Below are 18175 nucleotides of genomic sequence, written 5' to 3'. Positions count from 1 at the left end.
CTGATTGAACGTTTATATGGTAATGAAATACTAATTGCGGAAATCAAATTATTTTTAGCAAAATGACCAAAAAGTTATCTATCTCCATATCTCCCTTGTTGTTTATTCAAATCGTTTACAATTACACATGATAATAGTTGGCCAGAATACCTGTCAAACTGATGCAGTGCTGCTAGTTTATCTTTTTTTATTACTTCTAAAAATCGAAAACGTACTCTTACCCCACACGCACTCTTGCCCCACTCTACTCTAATTATTCCGTCAGGTTTTGATTTATTTCAGGATGTTTGAGGACCGGTATAAGTGACCAGCATACATAAAACATATTTTAATATCTGACTCTCAACAATGCTGACTTTATTCTATGTGAATGGATTGCAAGACAGTGATCAGTGCTTTACGCCTCGGAAAAGTTTTCAGTCGGATTTTGGTCCCTGTACCCTGGGAAAAAAAATCTGCGAACCAAAATACCGAGATGTGAAGCTACCTTCAAGGACTTTATGCATACATTATGTATATAAAGAAATCAAGTCATTATTTGAATATTATGAATAAGAAAGTACCTAACGTCGTTATTTCTCTTATTATTTTACACATAAACGAAACGAATATTTAGATACATGTGAGAGACGTGTACAACAATATATGAGATAAGTAGAAAATCAAATATACTATTTTTTTTATTAGTCACAAAACATCTTTTCATTAAGTAAGGTGAAGAGTTTATTCGTGCGAATGATCCATTCAAGCGAATGGTCTTTTCATGAGTGGTCCATTCATGCGAATGGTCTTTTCGGGCGTTTGGTCTATTCGGGCGAATGGAATTCGGGCGTTTGTCATTCGGGCGAATGGAATTCGGGCGAGTGTCATTCGGGCGTTTGTGATAGAACCCACCTGGAGACACCCAAATGGCGAAACTTGCAACTAGATAGACCATGTTCTGGTGGATGGGCGCCATTTCTCGGATGTTATCGATGTGCGGACATTCAGAGGTCCGAACATTGACTCTGATCACTACCTCGTTGTCGTTGTATCCAGCGATTGTCGGCGGAAGGAGTATCGGCTGAGTACCGCCAGAAGCTCGACGAACGGATAAGTGCAATCAACGTTAGCGACAACTTCATCGATCTATGGGAGTCGATCCACGGAGCGGTGAGCACAACAGCACGAGAAGTGGTAGGCACTGCACAGAGGCGACCCAGGACGGGTTGGTTCGATGTGGAATGTCAGAGAGTGACAGACAAGAAGAACGTTGCCAGAAGCCGAATGTTGGTGTCGGGTACTCGATCGAATAGAGATCGGTACACGGAAGCAAGAGCAGCTGAAAAACGAACCCACCGCAGGAAGAGAAAAGAGTACGAAGAACAAGTTATTAGTGAGGCGCAGGAAAAAATGGAGCAGAACGATATGTGGAGGTTTTATGAGTCTGTCAATGACGTGCGAAAAAAGACAGCGCCATCTCCCGTCATGTGCAACGACCAACAAGGGAATTTGCTGACAGATAAAACCGAAGTGGCTGTCAGGTGGAAGCAACACTTCGAGACTTTGTTAAATAGTTGAAGTGTCGGTGAACAGAATAAATATTAGCGACGATGGACAAGTTGTGGAGTCGCCTACACTAGATGAGGTTAAAAAAGTTATTGAAGAGCTAAAACAATAAGGCTGCGGGGATGGATCAGCTCCCGGCTGAACTTCTCAAACATGGCAGTGAGCAGCTTTATGAAGTTCTGCATCATATTATGTTGAAAATATGGGAAGACGAGGAATTGCCTGCTTGCTGGTTGGACGTCCTCATTTGAGCTCTCTTTAAGAAAGGACTGGAGTGCGCCAATTACCGAGGAATAACCCTCTTTAATTCGGCGTACAAAATTATGTCCTGTATTCTGTTCAACAGATTGAGACCGCTTGAAGAGTCCTTTGTCGGCGAATACCAAGCAGGTTTTCGTGAGGGCCGATCAATGACGGATCAAATGTTTACCCTGAGACAAATCCTTGATAAATTCAAGGAGTACAACTTGCAGACACAACATCTGTTTATTGATTTCAAGGCGGCGTACGATTCAGTGAAACGGAATGAATTATGGCAAATTATGCTTGAACATGGTTTTCGGGCGAAACTGATACGGCTGATTCGTATAACGTTGGTCGGATCGAAGTCAAGTGTAAGGGTTTTGGAAGAAATATCGACGTCATTTGTTACCTTAGATGGATTAAAGCAGGGCGATGCACTCTCGAATCTACTAATATAGCGCTCGAGGGAGTGATTAGGAGAGCTGGTGTGCAAAGAAGCGGTACCCTTATCACAAGATCGCATATGCTCCTGGGATTTGCGGACGATATCGATATTTTCGGGATTGATCGCCGTGCCGTGGAAGAGGCTTTTGTGCCTTCTAAGAGGGAGACAGCGAGGATTGGACTCACGATCAATACCAGCAAAACGAAGTACATGGTCGCTGGCAATCAACGTGCGTTCATTAGTGGTGGTGGTGGCGAAATGGTGCTGAATGGTGAAACATTTGAAGCGGTAGAAGAATTTGTGTATCTTGGAACATTAGTGACGTGCGATAACTATGTTACCCGCGAAGTGAAAAGGCGTATTGCAGCGAAAACAAAACTCGCGCTGTACACTACTCTGATTCTTCCGGTGGCTTTATACGGCCATGAAACATGGACGTTAAAGAAGGCTGATCAGGTGTTTAAGCGTAAGGTGCTGCGGAAAATACTCAGCGGTAAGCAGGAGAACGGTATCTGGCGGCGTCACATGAACCACGAATTGTACCAGGTGTATAGAGGGCTGGCTATTATGAGGCTTATACAACACGGCAGACTACGGTGGGCTGGTCACGTTGTTCGTATGCCAGAAGAACGTCAAGCGAAGATAATATTTAGTAGAGAACCCGGAGGAGGTCGCAGGCTTCGTGGAAGGCCGCGTTCACGATGGCTTTTTGTAGTTGAAGAGGCCCTGAGGGCGCTCAATGTTCAGGGCGATTAGAAGCGATTTTCCCAGGATTGAATCCAGTGAAAAAGGATACTCTATTCGGCGTAGGTTCATCGAAGAGTTGTAGCCCATCATGTATTAAATAAGTAGCATAAATTCTCTTTTTACCGAAATCGCTCTTAATCTCACCGAGTTGAGGACATGTGAATGTAGCGAAAAAATAATGTAGCTCGCAAGTTTTTGGTTGGCAAATAAATCTCTTCAAAGTCGGTCGCTGGATTACGTTACTCGAACGAACTGTTGTCTTCTTTGCTGAAAGTTAAATAAGTGCCATAATAAAAATAATAGCTTCAATCTATATTATTTGATTGTGTCTTTAGAAAAGATTCATCAATTTGAATTTTTGATTATTTACGTTAAACTATTGAAAATTTCAATTCTTGACAAACCCATTAAAAATTTTAGAATAAACTAATCCCGTTCATGCATTCCCAACAACGAAATCAGATTGATGAAAGTCACGAGACTATTGACCCATCGCTTGATTTTCTTTTTGCGCGCGTGACATCAATTTGGTTCCGGAATTTACGGAGTGTGGACAGAACGATGGGTTTTGGTAACGGCAGAGAGTGGTAGTGGAATCAGAGGTGTTGGATGTGTACTAAAATATAATTATAACCGGATAACTATTAAAATTTGCGGACACTCTGTATTACATAGGTAATCCATTGAAGCATATAAAAAATGGTTTTACGATCAAATCAAACTCACCTCCCAATAACCGGTGGCGTCATCGGTTTTCACCTCGCTGTACGCCAACACCGCCGACGATTTGCTGCTCTTGAAGTCAAACTTGAGATTCAGCGTGTCTTTGGTGCTCAGCGGCCACCAGATGTGTGATTTGGCGTACGAAAACGTGATTGGTATGACGTCGACTTCGATTTCGCGGAATTCCTCCTCCAGCACTCCGATGTAGTGCAGCTTGGGGTTGGCCTTCTTCAGCTCGAACAGCACCGACACGTCGTTGTAGAAAACGTACTTTAACGAACCGACAAAATTGTTGTTTGAGGCGAGACCCTTCCGCTTCGATAGGTTTGGGCCACCGCCGAAGTAGATTTCCGGATCGAAGAGAAGATTGTGAATGGCGCCGGGTATTTCGATGATCTTCATGTGGTCGTCCAAAATGGCTGTCACTTGGTTGTTGTCGTGGAAAATTGTCAGATTGTGCCAATAGTGCTTGGTGAGGTCCTGGCCGAGCATGGCCGTCATGACGCCATCACCGAAATCCATCTCGATGTAGGCCGAGTGGTTTTTGATGGAGGCTGCAATATACTGCGGTTTGAGGGATTCCCCGCTGGCGTAAAACAGAGCCGAGTCATCGTAGTTCGTTTTGAACATCAGGCTGATGCGGGTTACGGGCGAGTGCACGCGGTCCTTCCAGTCATAGATCCGATAGGAAACGTAGCTCGAACCTCGCAGCGTTAATACTGTTGCGGCTGTTTTGGGACGTTTAAAATTGGATAATTAGAAAATGATTAAATGGTGCGGTTGTGCCTTCGTCCAGCCAGCCGACAGTCCTATACTCACTATAGATATCACAGTGTTCGCCCTCGTACTTTGTCCCGAAGCAGTCGCACGAAATGTCGTAGTAGTGGTTAACGCAACGGGACCCCGGGAAACAGAGGTTTTGCCGAGAGTGGCATTTGTTGCGACAGCCTTCCTTCACGTTCTCGTGCTTGGTGGCGATGAGGGGCGTGATTGGCAGCAGATCCGATGCCGCTTTACCCGAGCTGAGGACCACGTTTCGGATGCAGCCAACAAATGACTCAATTATGTATTTGACGCCGTGTAGTTTTTCCTCGGAGCTGAGGCCTGCGAAGAGACGGGAGAAAATGATTTATGGTAGGCTATCGAACATTTCACTTCCATTTTTGCATGACAAGTTTTGGCATGGAACTATAAGAAAGGTAGTGGTGTATAAAGTCGCCTTCTCATTTGCAAAGTATCACAATCTCTTAATCATTTTTAATTTATCTTAAAAAGGTGTTGCCCTCCTAGGGCGAGGCTAGGATTAAAGTAATTTTAATCAATCTCCTCTATTGCTTCACACCTTTAAGGCCCTTTCTCCTATATAAGCAATCCGTTTCGAGAAGATGTAGCGCACAGCATCAGGGATAACAAATGGGAGCCAATGGGCTACCGAGAAGGGTGGCTAATGGGGTGTCTCGCCTTTTGGTAAAATGAGAGGATAGCAGCTCCTTCCAAGATGAGCTTGTCTAAGATAAATAGGTTCCTAATTAAGTAATACTTTTGTCAACAAAATAGTGAGACTGGGTGCTTCGTTAGGATGGCACGTGACCTTCTGCGAAGAAACGTTGTTGTAGGTGATGTCATGGAATAAGCAATGTTGTCAAACTGCGTTTACTTTTGAAAAGTTTGAATTAGCATCCCATTGTTGCACAGATAGTGTGGAAAAGTTAAAAAAAATCAGTTTTTCTTTTGAAACTGCTTATTAACAAGATTAAATATTAGGTACAAAATGCAGCTAAACCTGTTTGAGGAAATAACTGATCTTGTGAATAAAATTACGAAAAGATTATATAGGTATGTGGAATATGAACAATTTTATTTGGTAGAACGATTATAAATTCCCTCAGTAATTTTTATGTTATAAATTAATCTAAGACGTAATAAGAAGCTACTTACATACCAGAGTAGCTCAGTAGCTCAGGATCTGTAAAGTAATGTAATGCACTGGTACCAATGCAATTTGCGCAGTACATGCCAACCAAATTGAGTGTCTCAATTTGAGACTTGCACTTTGATAGTTTGGCTATGTGTACAGTTATTTGATGCTCGATAGAATAAAATATACAAAAATAGAGCAAACTAAACATCCAAATAATTGAATAATTATCACTCGATTTGGTCTAATAAACAACCAAATTATTTTTCAGATTATCTTCCATCTACTCATTGGGCTTCTCTGGAGGACCTTCTTCGATCTAATCGATGCCGTGGATTTCCCACTAGAAGACGAGATATTTCAGAAAATAAAAATCCTTTCCACTCCATACAAGAAAACACCACCAGCAGAAGCTCACTCCGAAGAATTTAATTAATGAACTTAAACTTTATCCAATCTGTTGGCGGAGCGCTGCTGCTCACTATAGGTGGTATACTTGGATGCTATGTATATGAATGGACCTCCCCGGTCCCAAGCCAGCAGTAGCCCATTGCTTTGGGGACCGATCCGGCTGAGGAAGGGGCAACAAATTTATTTCGCCTTGCACCAGATGCTAATGGGTGTAAATTTAATTTCTTGGCTACAACGGAACGGACCTTTCGGCTCTTCGGAGACCTCTTCGGCCGGAGGGTGTAGAACGAAGTGTTGAAGAAAAGAGTTTGGATAAGAAATAGCTCAGCTGGTGCTCATCTGGAAGTGGAATTGTACCATGGCTTAAGGCAGGTTTTCCAGAATTGCACCTTTTCGAGGTCTGTCATTGCCACGTTTCGTAGTTTAAAAGTTTTGCAGCATAATGGTACTGCTGCAACAGTTCCGTTATGGTTCAGCAGTTAGTGTGCAGCAAATTAGCATTATGGGAAAAGTTGTTCGACATCATTGAGTACCTTCTTGGAGACCGGAAATGAATTGCTGTTAACACATTTTCTTCGTAATCGTCGTCATCGTTGTTCTTACCAGAAAGTCAGGTGTGGTGAATTGTCCCACAGTTAGGCGGTTTTGAACTTATCCAATTTATTGCAATGAATTCCCAAATCAAATTTTTCCCTGTCAAAATGCAATTCATAAGCGATGTCTCCCAGCAGGGTAGCTGAATTAATTCCGATTTTCTACCGTTTGGTTACGTGCTTGATATTGGCACCCTCTTCCGGACAGTCAGTGTGGCTGTATGGCACCTTCCGGCTTATGAAACGTCACATAGATCCGCCGGATATTGGCCAACCAAGTGCAAACTGGCCATAAAGCAAAAGCCATAAGCCAAGGATATGGCCGTGGAGAGCTTGATGAAATCGCACCAATCAATACCCGTAAATCTTCCGGTGTGTCTGACCCAATTTGTGCTGCATTTTCATCGTTCTTGGTCTGGCACCGAAGGGGACTTCTCTGGGGCGAACTTTACAACTCAGATGGCTCTCACATCCGGTCGGTATCCTCCCGGAGATGAAGATGATGATGAAGAAGAAGACAAACAAGAAGAGAGTGTTTATGTCAGATAGGTGCGGTTTATGAAACTGACTTCCATTCCTTTGGACGGTGTTGAGAGAGTGAATTTTTGAAGGCAAAAGCGATGACAAAGTGACTTCCGGAGGGCAATGGTAGTGTGGCTGCAGCTCGTGTCATTGCTGCAGGCACAGATGGTATTTATTTGGAATGACGTGGCTTTAGTCAGAGATGATAGAAGAGTTGTCAGTAAATTTGAAGAGCTGTTTAAGCCTTTGAAGTAGGGTTGGAAAAAAGCAACATAGGGTTGATCTGTTATTTGAAGTTTCAAGTTTATCTCCATTATTAGTCCTACTTATTTCTCTTCTTCATCTTGTTTTTGAGGAAGCTAAATTTCTTAATTTTTTTTTATTTTCTGGAGGAAAAGTTTTTTTTTTATTGAGATTTAAATATCCAAAAGCTTTATTAATATTATTGTCTTTATTAGGGAGACTTTCAGCCCGAGGCTGGCTCGTCTCCATATCAAAAAGATAATCAAGCCTCTTTGAACTGCTATTAAGGCTTCTGGGAATGCTATTTACGGCATCAAGAGAAGTTCTTTCAAAGCTTCTAAAGAAATTATTAGAAAGCTTCTGGTAAGCTTTTTTGAAGCCATTTCAAAGGTTTTGGAGGAGGCCTTTCAAAGTTGCTGGAGAAAGTTATTCCTAGAAGCTTCTCTAAAATCTTCCAACAGAGCTCTCCGGAGCTTTGGCCTTTTCCCGAAGCTTTGAAAGAGCTTTTCCAGAAGCTTTGAAAGAGCTACCCCAAAGGTAAGCTGCTGGAGAAGCTCTTTCAAAGCTTCTAGAGAAGCTCTTTCAAAGCTTCTAGAGAAGCTCTTTCAAAGCTTCTAGAGAAGCTCTTTCAAAGCTTCTAGAGAAGCTCTTTCAAAGCTTCTAGAGAAGCTCTTTCAAAGCTTCTAGAGAAGCTCTTTCAAAGCTTCTAGAGAAGCTCTTTCAAAGCTTCTAGAAAAGCTCTTCCAAAGCTTCTGGAGAAGCTCTTCCAAAGCTTCTGGAGAAGCTCTTCCAAAGCTTCTGGAGAAGCTCTTCCAAAGCTTCTGGAGAAGCTCTTTCAAAGCTTCTGGAGAAGCTCTTTCAAAGCTTCTGGAGAAGCTCTTTCAAAGCTTCTGGAGAAGCTCTTTCAAAGCTTCTGGAGAAGCTCTTTCAAAGCTTCTGGAGAAGCTCTTTCAAAGCTTCTGGAGAAGCTCTTTCAAAGCTTCTGGAGAAGCTCTTTCAAAGCTTCTGGAGAAGCTCTTTCAAAGCTTCTGGAGAAGCTCTTTCAAAGCTTCTGGAGAAGCTCTTTCAAAGCTTCTGGAGAAGTTCTTTCAAAGCTTCTGGAGAAGCTCTTTCAAAGCAGTGATGAACTTATAATATCATAAAAAATCTATAAGAATAAAAAAAAAGCTCTTCCAAAGCTTTCGGAGAAGCTCTTTCAAAGCGTTTGTAGAAGCTTCTCCTAATCTTTTCAAAGTTTTTGGGTAAGTTCTACGAAGTTTCTGGAAAAGCTTTTTCCAAGCATCTGTAGGTGCTTTTTCAAAACATTCATAGCTTCTGGAGAAGCTCCTTTAAACCTTCTGGAGAAGCTCTTTCAAATTTTCTTGGGAAGTTTCTGAAAAGATTCTGGAGACGCACTGTCAAAGATTTTGGAGATGTTGTATGCTAATAAACATCGTTCATTAACATGCAACATATATTTATGAGCTTTTAGAAAGTTATCTCATATATGAAAATCACAAGTTGTAAATTCTACAGAACACCCCTATCAGAAAACTTCGTGACAACGAAAGTGCTTCCAATAGCAGTGAAAAGTGTGCCTTTAGCCTCCGATGGATGACACCATGTCAAGCTTCATTATCAATCTCTTTCCAACGGTACCAAGTCTTCATCGTTGTCGGCCTTCCCCATCGATGGTTAACGTCCCGATTGAACGGAGCCAATCGATGGGTTGACTTGACTTCCTTCTATTGGAAAGACAACTTGCGGGCTGTCGGCATGCCAGCGGTTAGCCTAAGGTCCGACACAGATAACGACGACACCACCGGCAACGACGAAGTTGTTGATGATAGTAATAAATTGTAAACATGCCAAGGTAAACCACAGGCCTTTTTCGATCGTTAGTTAGACGGAACGGGGGGTGGTTCTTTGCGACTACTTACCTCCCACCAGCACCACCGACATCAGGTTAATCGAGACGCCGTAGTTGGTTTCGTGATTTAGCCCTTTCAGGTAGACTTCTTCCTTGTGGTCATCAACTCGAGCTATCAACCGGGCCCCGTGCACGTCTATCCGCACCTGGAAGTGTTGGGTGGAGAGAAAGAGTGTTATCGCTTCGATCTAAAACCGGAGGAATTATGTGAGGGTGTGGACACCAAATTGCTACGATTACAGGAGAGATAGCTATGTGGTCATTAAAGGATGCGGTCTGGAAGAATGTGGTGTGTTTGTTGAAACACTGTTTACTCATCACATACAGAGTTGATTGGATTAGAATTTGAAATGTTTTGAGTTGAATTTCGGTCATAATTCCATTTTGACTGACAATGAAATCCCACCGCAGTGGATGGGCGCTGTCAGAATCCGAGGGAGAAGAATATTTCTCCAGGGACAGCAAAAGCTTATTCATACACGAACATGGGTGCGCATAAACAATTAGGTGTGCCGCTGGTAAGTTTTCAGCAGGGAATCTCGTGTAGGACGTGACTTTGGTTCACTTCAGGACAGCGTTTCTCAAATGGTTGTAATATGCACATTGTTGAAAATTTGTTGCAATTGCAAATTATTAAGAAACTGATGATTACACTTGAATTTGATTCTCATTTCGCACAGCATGACACTACTTATGTATGAGTAAATTAAACTAATAAAAGCCTGTAATGCTCTTACAATTGCAGACCACCGCGATGATATTCACAACAATGCCACCCGTTTTTGAGGTAGGTTCTCGGGCATTGACTGCCAGCAGTGTAAATACTCACCATAACGCTGTGCCATTCGTCCCGGTTGAGGCCCTCGCCGACAGTCACGCTGGTCGAGTGGTTGCCAAACACGTGCACCACCTTCAGCTGGCCCTTCTCCACGATGACGTAGAGCGCGTACGGGTCGAGCTTGACACCGGCCGGGGTCTTCACGTTGTGATACACCAACAGTCCGTGCGGCAGCCGGGTGCGGAATTGGAATGATATTTCACGGCATAATCTGGAAATTTAATTAAACAAAATTTATGAGATTTGTGTCCTTGTGTGTCCATTTGTCCGCTGGTACTGGGCGAGGGAGGGCCCCAGGGGGGGGGGAGGAAGACCACTGCCGTACGTGGAGGATTGGTTTCGGACTCGGGTGGACAGCAATGAACTGAACCGATTTCCACCGGAAAGGGGTTTGGTTTTGGTCATTTGGATGGAACGACCAATGAATTATGATTTCGGATGTTTATGTTTAGGGACAAAAGAGCTGTTATTCGGAAACTAATCAGTGGGAATATCTGGTGGTCTTTGGGAAATAGTGAACATCGCTTGGGGCAAACTAATTTGGGGGATTTCCCCACGTTTATGTGGGCTCCCATGTATTGGTAAACTTTTGAATAGAGAGAAGGTTTAGCTTGATTTTATTGTAATGTGTAATTGGTAGGTCAGCAAATTAATTTTATGGCAATCAGATTGGGGATAATATGAAAAATACAAAAATACAAACGCGGACCAAAATTTTTTTTTTTCAATTTAGTTGGGATTAATTATTATTGATTGAGAGTCTTAGAGTCTTTCAACTCTTTAATTATTATATGTATGCAAAGAAATGCTGAGGTGATCCAGCCTAGGGCTGTAAGCCTCTTTAATAAAGAAATAAAAAAAAAAAAAGGTATGCTAATATGAATTTTGAGAAAATGTTTCCTTTTCCTTAACCCTATTTTAAAGATAATTTTAAGGATATCATTCGTGGAGGTTTGTTAAACTGAAGTTTCGACTACACAAAAAGAAAAACAAAATGTCGTTCCCACTGTTCGGTAGATTAAAATAACGCAAGGGAAGATCGCTAAAAAGTACGTCATCATAAAAATAAAAATCAAATTTCTTTTCATTGCTCTGTTTTTGATGGGATGGAAATGTGAGCTATGAGATGGAGTGCCGAACCGTTCCCCTATTTGAATTTTAAACAAACGGGCCAGTTTTGCTGTTAGTGAGATTTTGGCAAAACGAATGAAACTATTCTAGGATGCAGAACTTGTTAAGGAATGCACATCAGCTATTGTTGGCATCGTGTGCCCTAACGAAAAAATCTCCTTCAGTAGCATTAGTTTGCCTCGGAACACGGTGCATAAAAGCTTTTGCAGAAGATTTGAACACTACGTTACGTGAAAAATCCGCCTGCTTAAGATTCTACTTTTGAAAACGTGGTGCAAGTAGTGGCCTTCATAAGGGGAGTTCTAAAAATCGATTTATGTTTCAACTCGAGTGGCAAGCTCTCTTCGCTTATGTGGTCGGGTTTGGGGATCTGACGATCAACTAGCACAACCTCACACAACCCTACTTCATCGAGCGCAGATGCTGATAAAGTAAGTGTGTAGAAGTCAGACAATACATATGAGAGAGTTAGTTCTGAAAATGGTTTGCGAGAGTTCGGCCACGTTCCTGGTGCTGCAAATTTGGTTTCAAAGGAGGTCTTTCGTAGCTTAGTAGGGAAAGCACATGTCCAGCGTACTGGTTTTGTGGGATTAAACCCAACCGTAGGAAGTGGTTACCCGCCAATACCTTTTTCGAACTAAATCTATCACATGTAGGGCTTCCAATTTTCCCGGGAATCAACTTCCCGGAAAACGGGAAATAAAATTGAAATTTCCCGGGATCCCGGGAAATACAATTGAGCGCATTAATCGACAAAATTCGGGAAACTAATGTTCATATCCCGGGAATCGGGAATCCCGGGAAATCCTTCCCGAGAATGGAAGCCCTATTGGATATGCATAAATCGAGTTTCAGACATGGTAATTAATAACCACTCCGGGTGGATTAATACCTGGAAAATGGACAATTAATTTTGAATGAAAAATAAATAAACGAATCAATCATAAATTGTTTTCTTCTTTCGGAACCAAAGTTTTTGAAGCCTTTTGACAATTTGATTGCACAATTTTCTCCTATTGCTGCCTTTCTGCCTTTTCTATGCAATGCGCAGCAAATAAGTTTGTTGAGCGCTGATCTACAAATTCTAACTCGCAGCAAATTATTTTTTTTTCATAATTATTGACTTCAATGCCAAACACTGATAATCATGCTCAAAGCAATTCCAACGGTAAAATTTTATTTGAAGATTGTTCTGCGGGATGTTATTATACTATTCAATTTTCCAATGGAAAAACTTGTATCTTCTTCCAGTCGAAATCCTTCAATAATTGATTTAGTCTTATCGGATTCAAGTCGGCTGTGTGTGTGGCTAATTGGTCTCTCATGTTGAATTTGACTCAGACCACCTTCCTGTGACGTTTGAAATCTCACAAGAAGCCATTTATAATCCAATCAACACTACTTTTAATTATCAAAGAGCTGATTAAGATTTATATAAAACATATGTCGATAGGAATTTGGATGTTGCTATTCCACGCGATACCAAAAGTGATATTGGCAAGGCTATCGTAGCTTTGACAAGTTTAATGGCATTGCAATTCCTAAAAGTGAAATTTATTTCAGCTTCATTATTATTAGCTACTGATCCGTTTTGAAAATGTGAGGCGAAGACAATATCAAAGAACTTGCGATCCCACTTTTCCCAGTAATTTGGCGAGATTTGCAAAATGAGATTAAAAACGTTTCGCTTTTCAGAGAAATAGGTACCAACTTTGAGAATAATGTCACAAAGTTGGGTCCCAGTTCGAAACTCGAATCTGTGTCAAAAGGTCGAAGGTCAAAAGGTCGAAGGACAAAAGGTCGAAAGGACAAAAGGTCGAAGGGTCAAAAGGTCGAATGGACAAAAGGTCGAAGGGTCAAAAGGTCGAATTTGTATCATAACGTCGAAGGTCAAAAGGTCGAAGGACAAAAGGTCGAAAGGACAAAAAGACAAGGAATGAGTAGTGAAAAGAGAGACGTAAGAAAAGAGTAATGAGCATAGGTAAATGAGAAGTGAAAAGTGAGAAGTGAGAATTGATAAGTGAGAAATGAGAAGTTAGAAGTGAGAAGTGAGTAGTGAGAAGTGAAAAGAAAGAAGAAAAGGAGAAGGAAAAAATAAGGAATGAGGAAGGATGAAAGAAGAAACAAGGAAGAGAGAAGCAAAAAAGAATAAATGAATGAAGAAGGGAAAAAGAAGGAAGAAATATAAGAAAAACAAGCATAAGAAAGGAAACAAGAAGAAAGAAAGAAAGAAGAGAAAAAGTATGAAGAAAGAGAGAAGAAAGAAAGAAGGAAGAAAAGAGGAAAAAAATAAGGAAGAAGGAAAAACGGAGGAAGAAAAAATGAAGAAAGACGGAAGAAAGAAATAAGTAAGAAAGAAAAAAGGTGGAAGAAAGGAAGAAGAAAAAAAGAAGGAAGAAAGAAGTTAGAATGAAGAAAGAAGTTGAAAGGAAAGTAGAAGAAGGAAGGCAGAAGGAAGGAAGACACAAGGATACAAAAAAAAAGGCAGACAGAAGAAGCAAGTCACAAGGACGAAAGAAAGATGGGGAAAATAAAAAACAAAGAAGTAAAGTTAGTAAAAAGGAAGAAAGAAGGAAGAAAGAAGGAAGAAAGAAGGAAGAAAGAAGGAAGAAAGAAGGAAAAAAGAAGGAAAAAAGAAGGAAAAAATAAGGAAAAAAGAAGGGAGAAAGAAGGAAGAAAAAGGAAAAAAGAAGGAAGAAAGAAGAAAGAAGGAAGAAAAACGGAAGAAAGAAAGAAGCCAAAAAGAGTGAAGAAAGAAAGAAGGAAGAAAAACTGTTTCCTGAAAAACTGAAAAAAGAAAGAAAGAATGGAGGAAGAAGGAAGAAAGAGAGAAGAAAGAAGTTAGAAATAAGGAAGATGAAATATGGAAGGAAGAAAGAAGTAAGAAAGAAGAAAGAAGGAAGAAGAATGGAAGGAAAGAAGCATATGAAGTAAGAAGGAAGAAGGAAAAAGAAAAAAATAAAGAAAAAAAATGTTAAAAGGGAGACAAAATAATAAAGAAGGAAGAAAAAAGAAGGGTCTTTCTCATTTCGACCTTTTGTCCTTCGACCTTTTGACGCAGTTTTTTTTTGTTTCGACCTTTTGTCCCTTCGACCTTTTGACCTTCGACCTTTTGTCGACTTTTTGACTTTTTGACCTTCGACCTTTTGTCCTACAACCTCGAAACTCTATGGAAATTAACAAATTAAACCTCAAACGCCAATTCCAGCGCTTAAAGAGGGAAATAAAATTTTATTAGCAGATGGCGAAAAGGCTCAAAACCTTGCTCAGCAGTTTGAGAGCGCCCATCATTTTAGTCTAGGTCTCACTAGTCCAATTGAGGATTAGGTTACACGGAGCTTTAAAGACATCCTCAATCAATAGAATGTTTTTGACCTTTCGTTGGGAACTTATTTGGATGAAGTGAGATTTATTACTAAATAAGTTAAAAATATGAAAGCCCCGGGGGATGATAGTATTTTCTACATACTTATTAAAAGGCTTCCTGAGAGGTCTTCATATTTTTTGGTTAATTTATTTAACAAATGTTTTCAAACCGTCTAAGACGAATTAAGTACTGTTCATTTAATTCCACCAGTTAATTTTCGTTATCTTTGCAGATACGTATTTTGACCACAACTGTGTGGTCGTCTTCAGTGTCTTGTACTTGACTCGACTGAAGTCGCAAGCAAGCTGTTTGAAAAGATTATTTTGAATAGAATGATGGTTCATATTAATGACAATTCTATTTTTGCTGATGAGCAATTTGGTTTTCGCCATGGGCATTCAACCACTCATCAGTTATTAAGAGTTACGAACTTAATTCGGCTCAACAAATCTGAAGGATATTCGACTGGAGTTGCTCTTCTTGATATAGAGAAAGCATTTGATAGTGTTTGGCATGAAGGTTTGATTGTAAAATTGATGAATAATTTTTCTCTGTATATTATTAAACTGATACAAAATTATTTATCAGATCGCTCACTGCAGGTAAACTATCAGAATTCTAAATCTGATAGATTACCTGTAAGAGCTGGTGTTCCCCAAGGCAGCATACTGGGGCCCATATTGTATAACATTTTTACTTCTGACTTACCTGATTTACCACCAGGGTGTCAAAAATCTTTGTTTGCAGATGGCACGGGCCTTTCAGCCAAAGGGCAAAGCCTTCGTGTCATTTGTAGTAGACTGCAAAAAAGTTTGGATATTTTCTCCACTTACTTGCAAAAATGGAAAATTTCCCCGAATGCTTCCAAAACTCAGCCTAAAGCTTTTTCCATATAAATAAGCCGAGAACTTCTTATTTGAAAATTGAAACCTTCTAGCAGACATATTGTCACTATGAATGGGGTTCCAATTAATTGGTCTAGGGAAGCCAAATATTTAGGACTTCTGCTGGACCGAAAAATTACTTTTAAAAATCACATTGAAGACCTTCAAGCCAAATGTAAAAAAAATATTAAGTGTTAACTTTGTCCTAAGTACAAACATTTGATTTACAAACAAATTTTTAAACCAGACATGTTGTGTGCTGTGCCAATATGCACTAGTTGCTGCAATACTAGAAAAAAGGCACTACAGAGGATTCAAAATAAAATTTTGAAAATGATTCTGAAGTTGCCTCTGTAGTATAGTACCAATGAATTTCATAGAATTTCTAATATGGGGAATTTGCAACAAATATCCAACAAAGTAATTTCCAATTTTAGATAAAAATCGTTGCAATCTTCTATTGCAACGATTAGCTCCTTATACCCTGAGTATAAATTAGGTTAAGTTTAGTTTAAGTTGAAAACATTGTAATTCTTACATGGTTCAATTCAACCAGAGGAAAAATCCCAACTGCCAGAGGCAATTGAAATGTATTAATAATAACTAAAAATGTAACATAGCAAATAAGGATGATAGTGTTAAGAAAACACGGAACACCTAGTCTAAGAGATGAATGCATGTATTAGATCAGCGGTTCTCAACCTGGGGTACATGTACCCCTGGGGGTACCTTCGTTGGTCCCAGGGGGTACCTCGGACACAAAAGCGTAATGGCGGATGTATTACAGTTTCAATAAAAACTCATTGATAAACTTTTTACAATTTTTATTCTATGAACGATGCAGGATTAGTAAACCAAAGACTTCTGAATCCTGCCCACTCCGATCAGCATAGTGTATGACGGGATGGCACTTTGTATGGGACAAATAATCTGTACTGAAATTTGGTAATTTAAGGTTCGGCAGCCTATATTTAGGAAAGCAACGAAATGCTCAGTAGCTCAGTAGCTTCGTTGCAACAGCTTCGGAAGCCTCCTTTCAAGAGGCTCGGAAGCCTCCTTTCAAGAGGCTCGGAAGCCTCCTTTCAAGAGGCTCGGAAGCCTCCTTTCAAGAGGCTCGGAAGCCTCCTTTCAAGAGGCCTCAAGCCTCCCTTTCAAGAGGCCTGGAAGCCCTCCTTCAAGAGGCCCAGCCTCCTTCAAGAGGCTCAGAAGCCTCCTTTCAAGAGGCCTGGAAGCCTCCTTTCAAGAGGCCCGGAAGCCTCCTTTCAAGAGGCCTGGAAGCCTCCTTCAAGAGGCCTGGAAGCCTCCTTCAAGAGGCCTCAGAAGCCTCCTTTCAAGAGGCTCAGAGCCTCCTTTCAAGAGGCCTGGAAGCCTCCTTCAAGAGGCTCGGAAGCCTCCTTCAAGATGCCTCAGCCTCCTTCCAAGAGGCCTCAGCCTCCTCCAAGAGGCCTGGAAGCCTCCTCCAAGAGGCCTGGAAGCCTCCTTCCAAGAGGCCTGGAAGCCTCCTTCCAAGAGGCCTGGAAGCCTCCTTCCAAGAGGCTCAGGAAGCCTCCTTCCAAGAGGCTCAGAAGCCTCCTTCCAAGAGGCCCGGAAGCCTCCTCCAAGAGGCTCGGAAGCCTCCTTCCAAGAGGCCTGGAAGCCTCCTTCCAAGAGGCCCGGAAGCCTCCTTCCAAGAGGCCTGGAAGCCTCCTTCCAAGAGGCTCGGAAGCCTCCTTCCAAGAGGCCTCGGAAGCCTCCTTCCAAGAGGCCTCAGAGCCTCCTTCCAAGAGGCCTCAGCCTCCTCCAAGAGGCCTCGGAAGCCTCCTTCCAAGAGGCCTCAGAGCCTCCTTCCAAGAGGCTCAGGAAGCCTCCTTCCAAGAGGCCTCGGAAGCCTCCTTCCAAGAGGCCTGGAAGCCTCCTTCCAAGAGGCCTGGAAGCCTCCTTCCAAGAGGCTCAGAGCCTCCTTCCAAGAGGCCCGGAAGCCTCCTTCCAAGAGGCCTCGGAAGCCTCCTTCCAAGAGGCCTGGAAGCCTCCTTCCAAGAGGCTCGGAAGCCTCCTTCCAAGAGGCCCGGAAGCCTCCTTCCAAGGGGCGCGGGAAGCCTCCTTCCAAGAGGCCTGGAAGCCTCCTCCAAGAGGCTCGGAAGCCTCCTTCCAAGAGGCTCGGAAGCCTCCTTCCAAGAGGCTCGAAGCCTCCTTCAAGAGGCTCAGAAGCCTCCTTCCAAGAGGCCTGGAAGCCTCCTCCAAGAGGCCCGGAAGCCTCCTCCAAGAGGCTCAGCCTCCCTTCCAAGAGGCTCCGGAAGCCTCCTCCAAGAGGCCTGGAAGCCTCCTTCCAAGAGGCCCGGAAGCCTCCTCCAAGAGGCCTCAAGCCTCCTTCCAAGAGGCCTCGCCTCCTCCAAGAGGCCTGGAAGCCTCCTTCCAAGAGGCCCGGAAGCCTCCTTCCAAGAGGCTCGGAAGCCTCCTTCCAAGAGGCCTGGAAGCCTCCTTCCAAGAGGCCTGGAAGCCTCCTTCCAAGAGGCCCGGAAGCCTCCTTCCAAGAGGCCTCGGAAGCCTCCTTCCAAGAGGCTCGGAAGCCCTCCTTCCAAGAGGCTCAAAGCCTCCTTCCAAGAGGCCTCGGAAGCCTCCTCCAAGAGGCCCGGAAGCCTCCTCCAAGAGGCCTGGAAGCCTCCTTCCAAGAGGC

General features: G+C 42.3%; 1 protein-coding gene across 1 annotated transcript in view; it reads right to left on the bottom strand.

Moving 5' to 3' along the window:
• Positions 1 to 18175, bottom strand: part of LOC134202716 (axotactin-like) — a 162791-nt gene that overhangs the window by 37490 nt on the left and 107126 nt on the right. Inside the window, 4 exon segments of the mRNA XM_062677724.1 lie at positions 3710 to 4434; positions 4526 to 4810; positions 9313 to 9448; positions 10132 to 10351. Coding sequence (XP_062533708.1) covers positions 3710 to 4434; positions 4526 to 4810; positions 9313 to 9448; positions 10132 to 10351 — 1366 coding nt within the window.

This window comes from Armigeres subalbatus, unplaced genomic scaffold, assembly GCF_024139115.2.
Source record: "Armigeres subalbatus isolate Guangzhou_Male unplaced genomic scaffold, GZ_Asu_2 Contig137, whole genome shotgun sequence".
In the NCBI taxonomy this organism is placed as follows: Eukaryota; Metazoa; Arthropoda; class Insecta; order Diptera; family Culicidae; genus Armigeres; species Armigeres subalbatus.
This window is presented reverse-complemented; position numbering and strand designations above follow the sequence as displayed.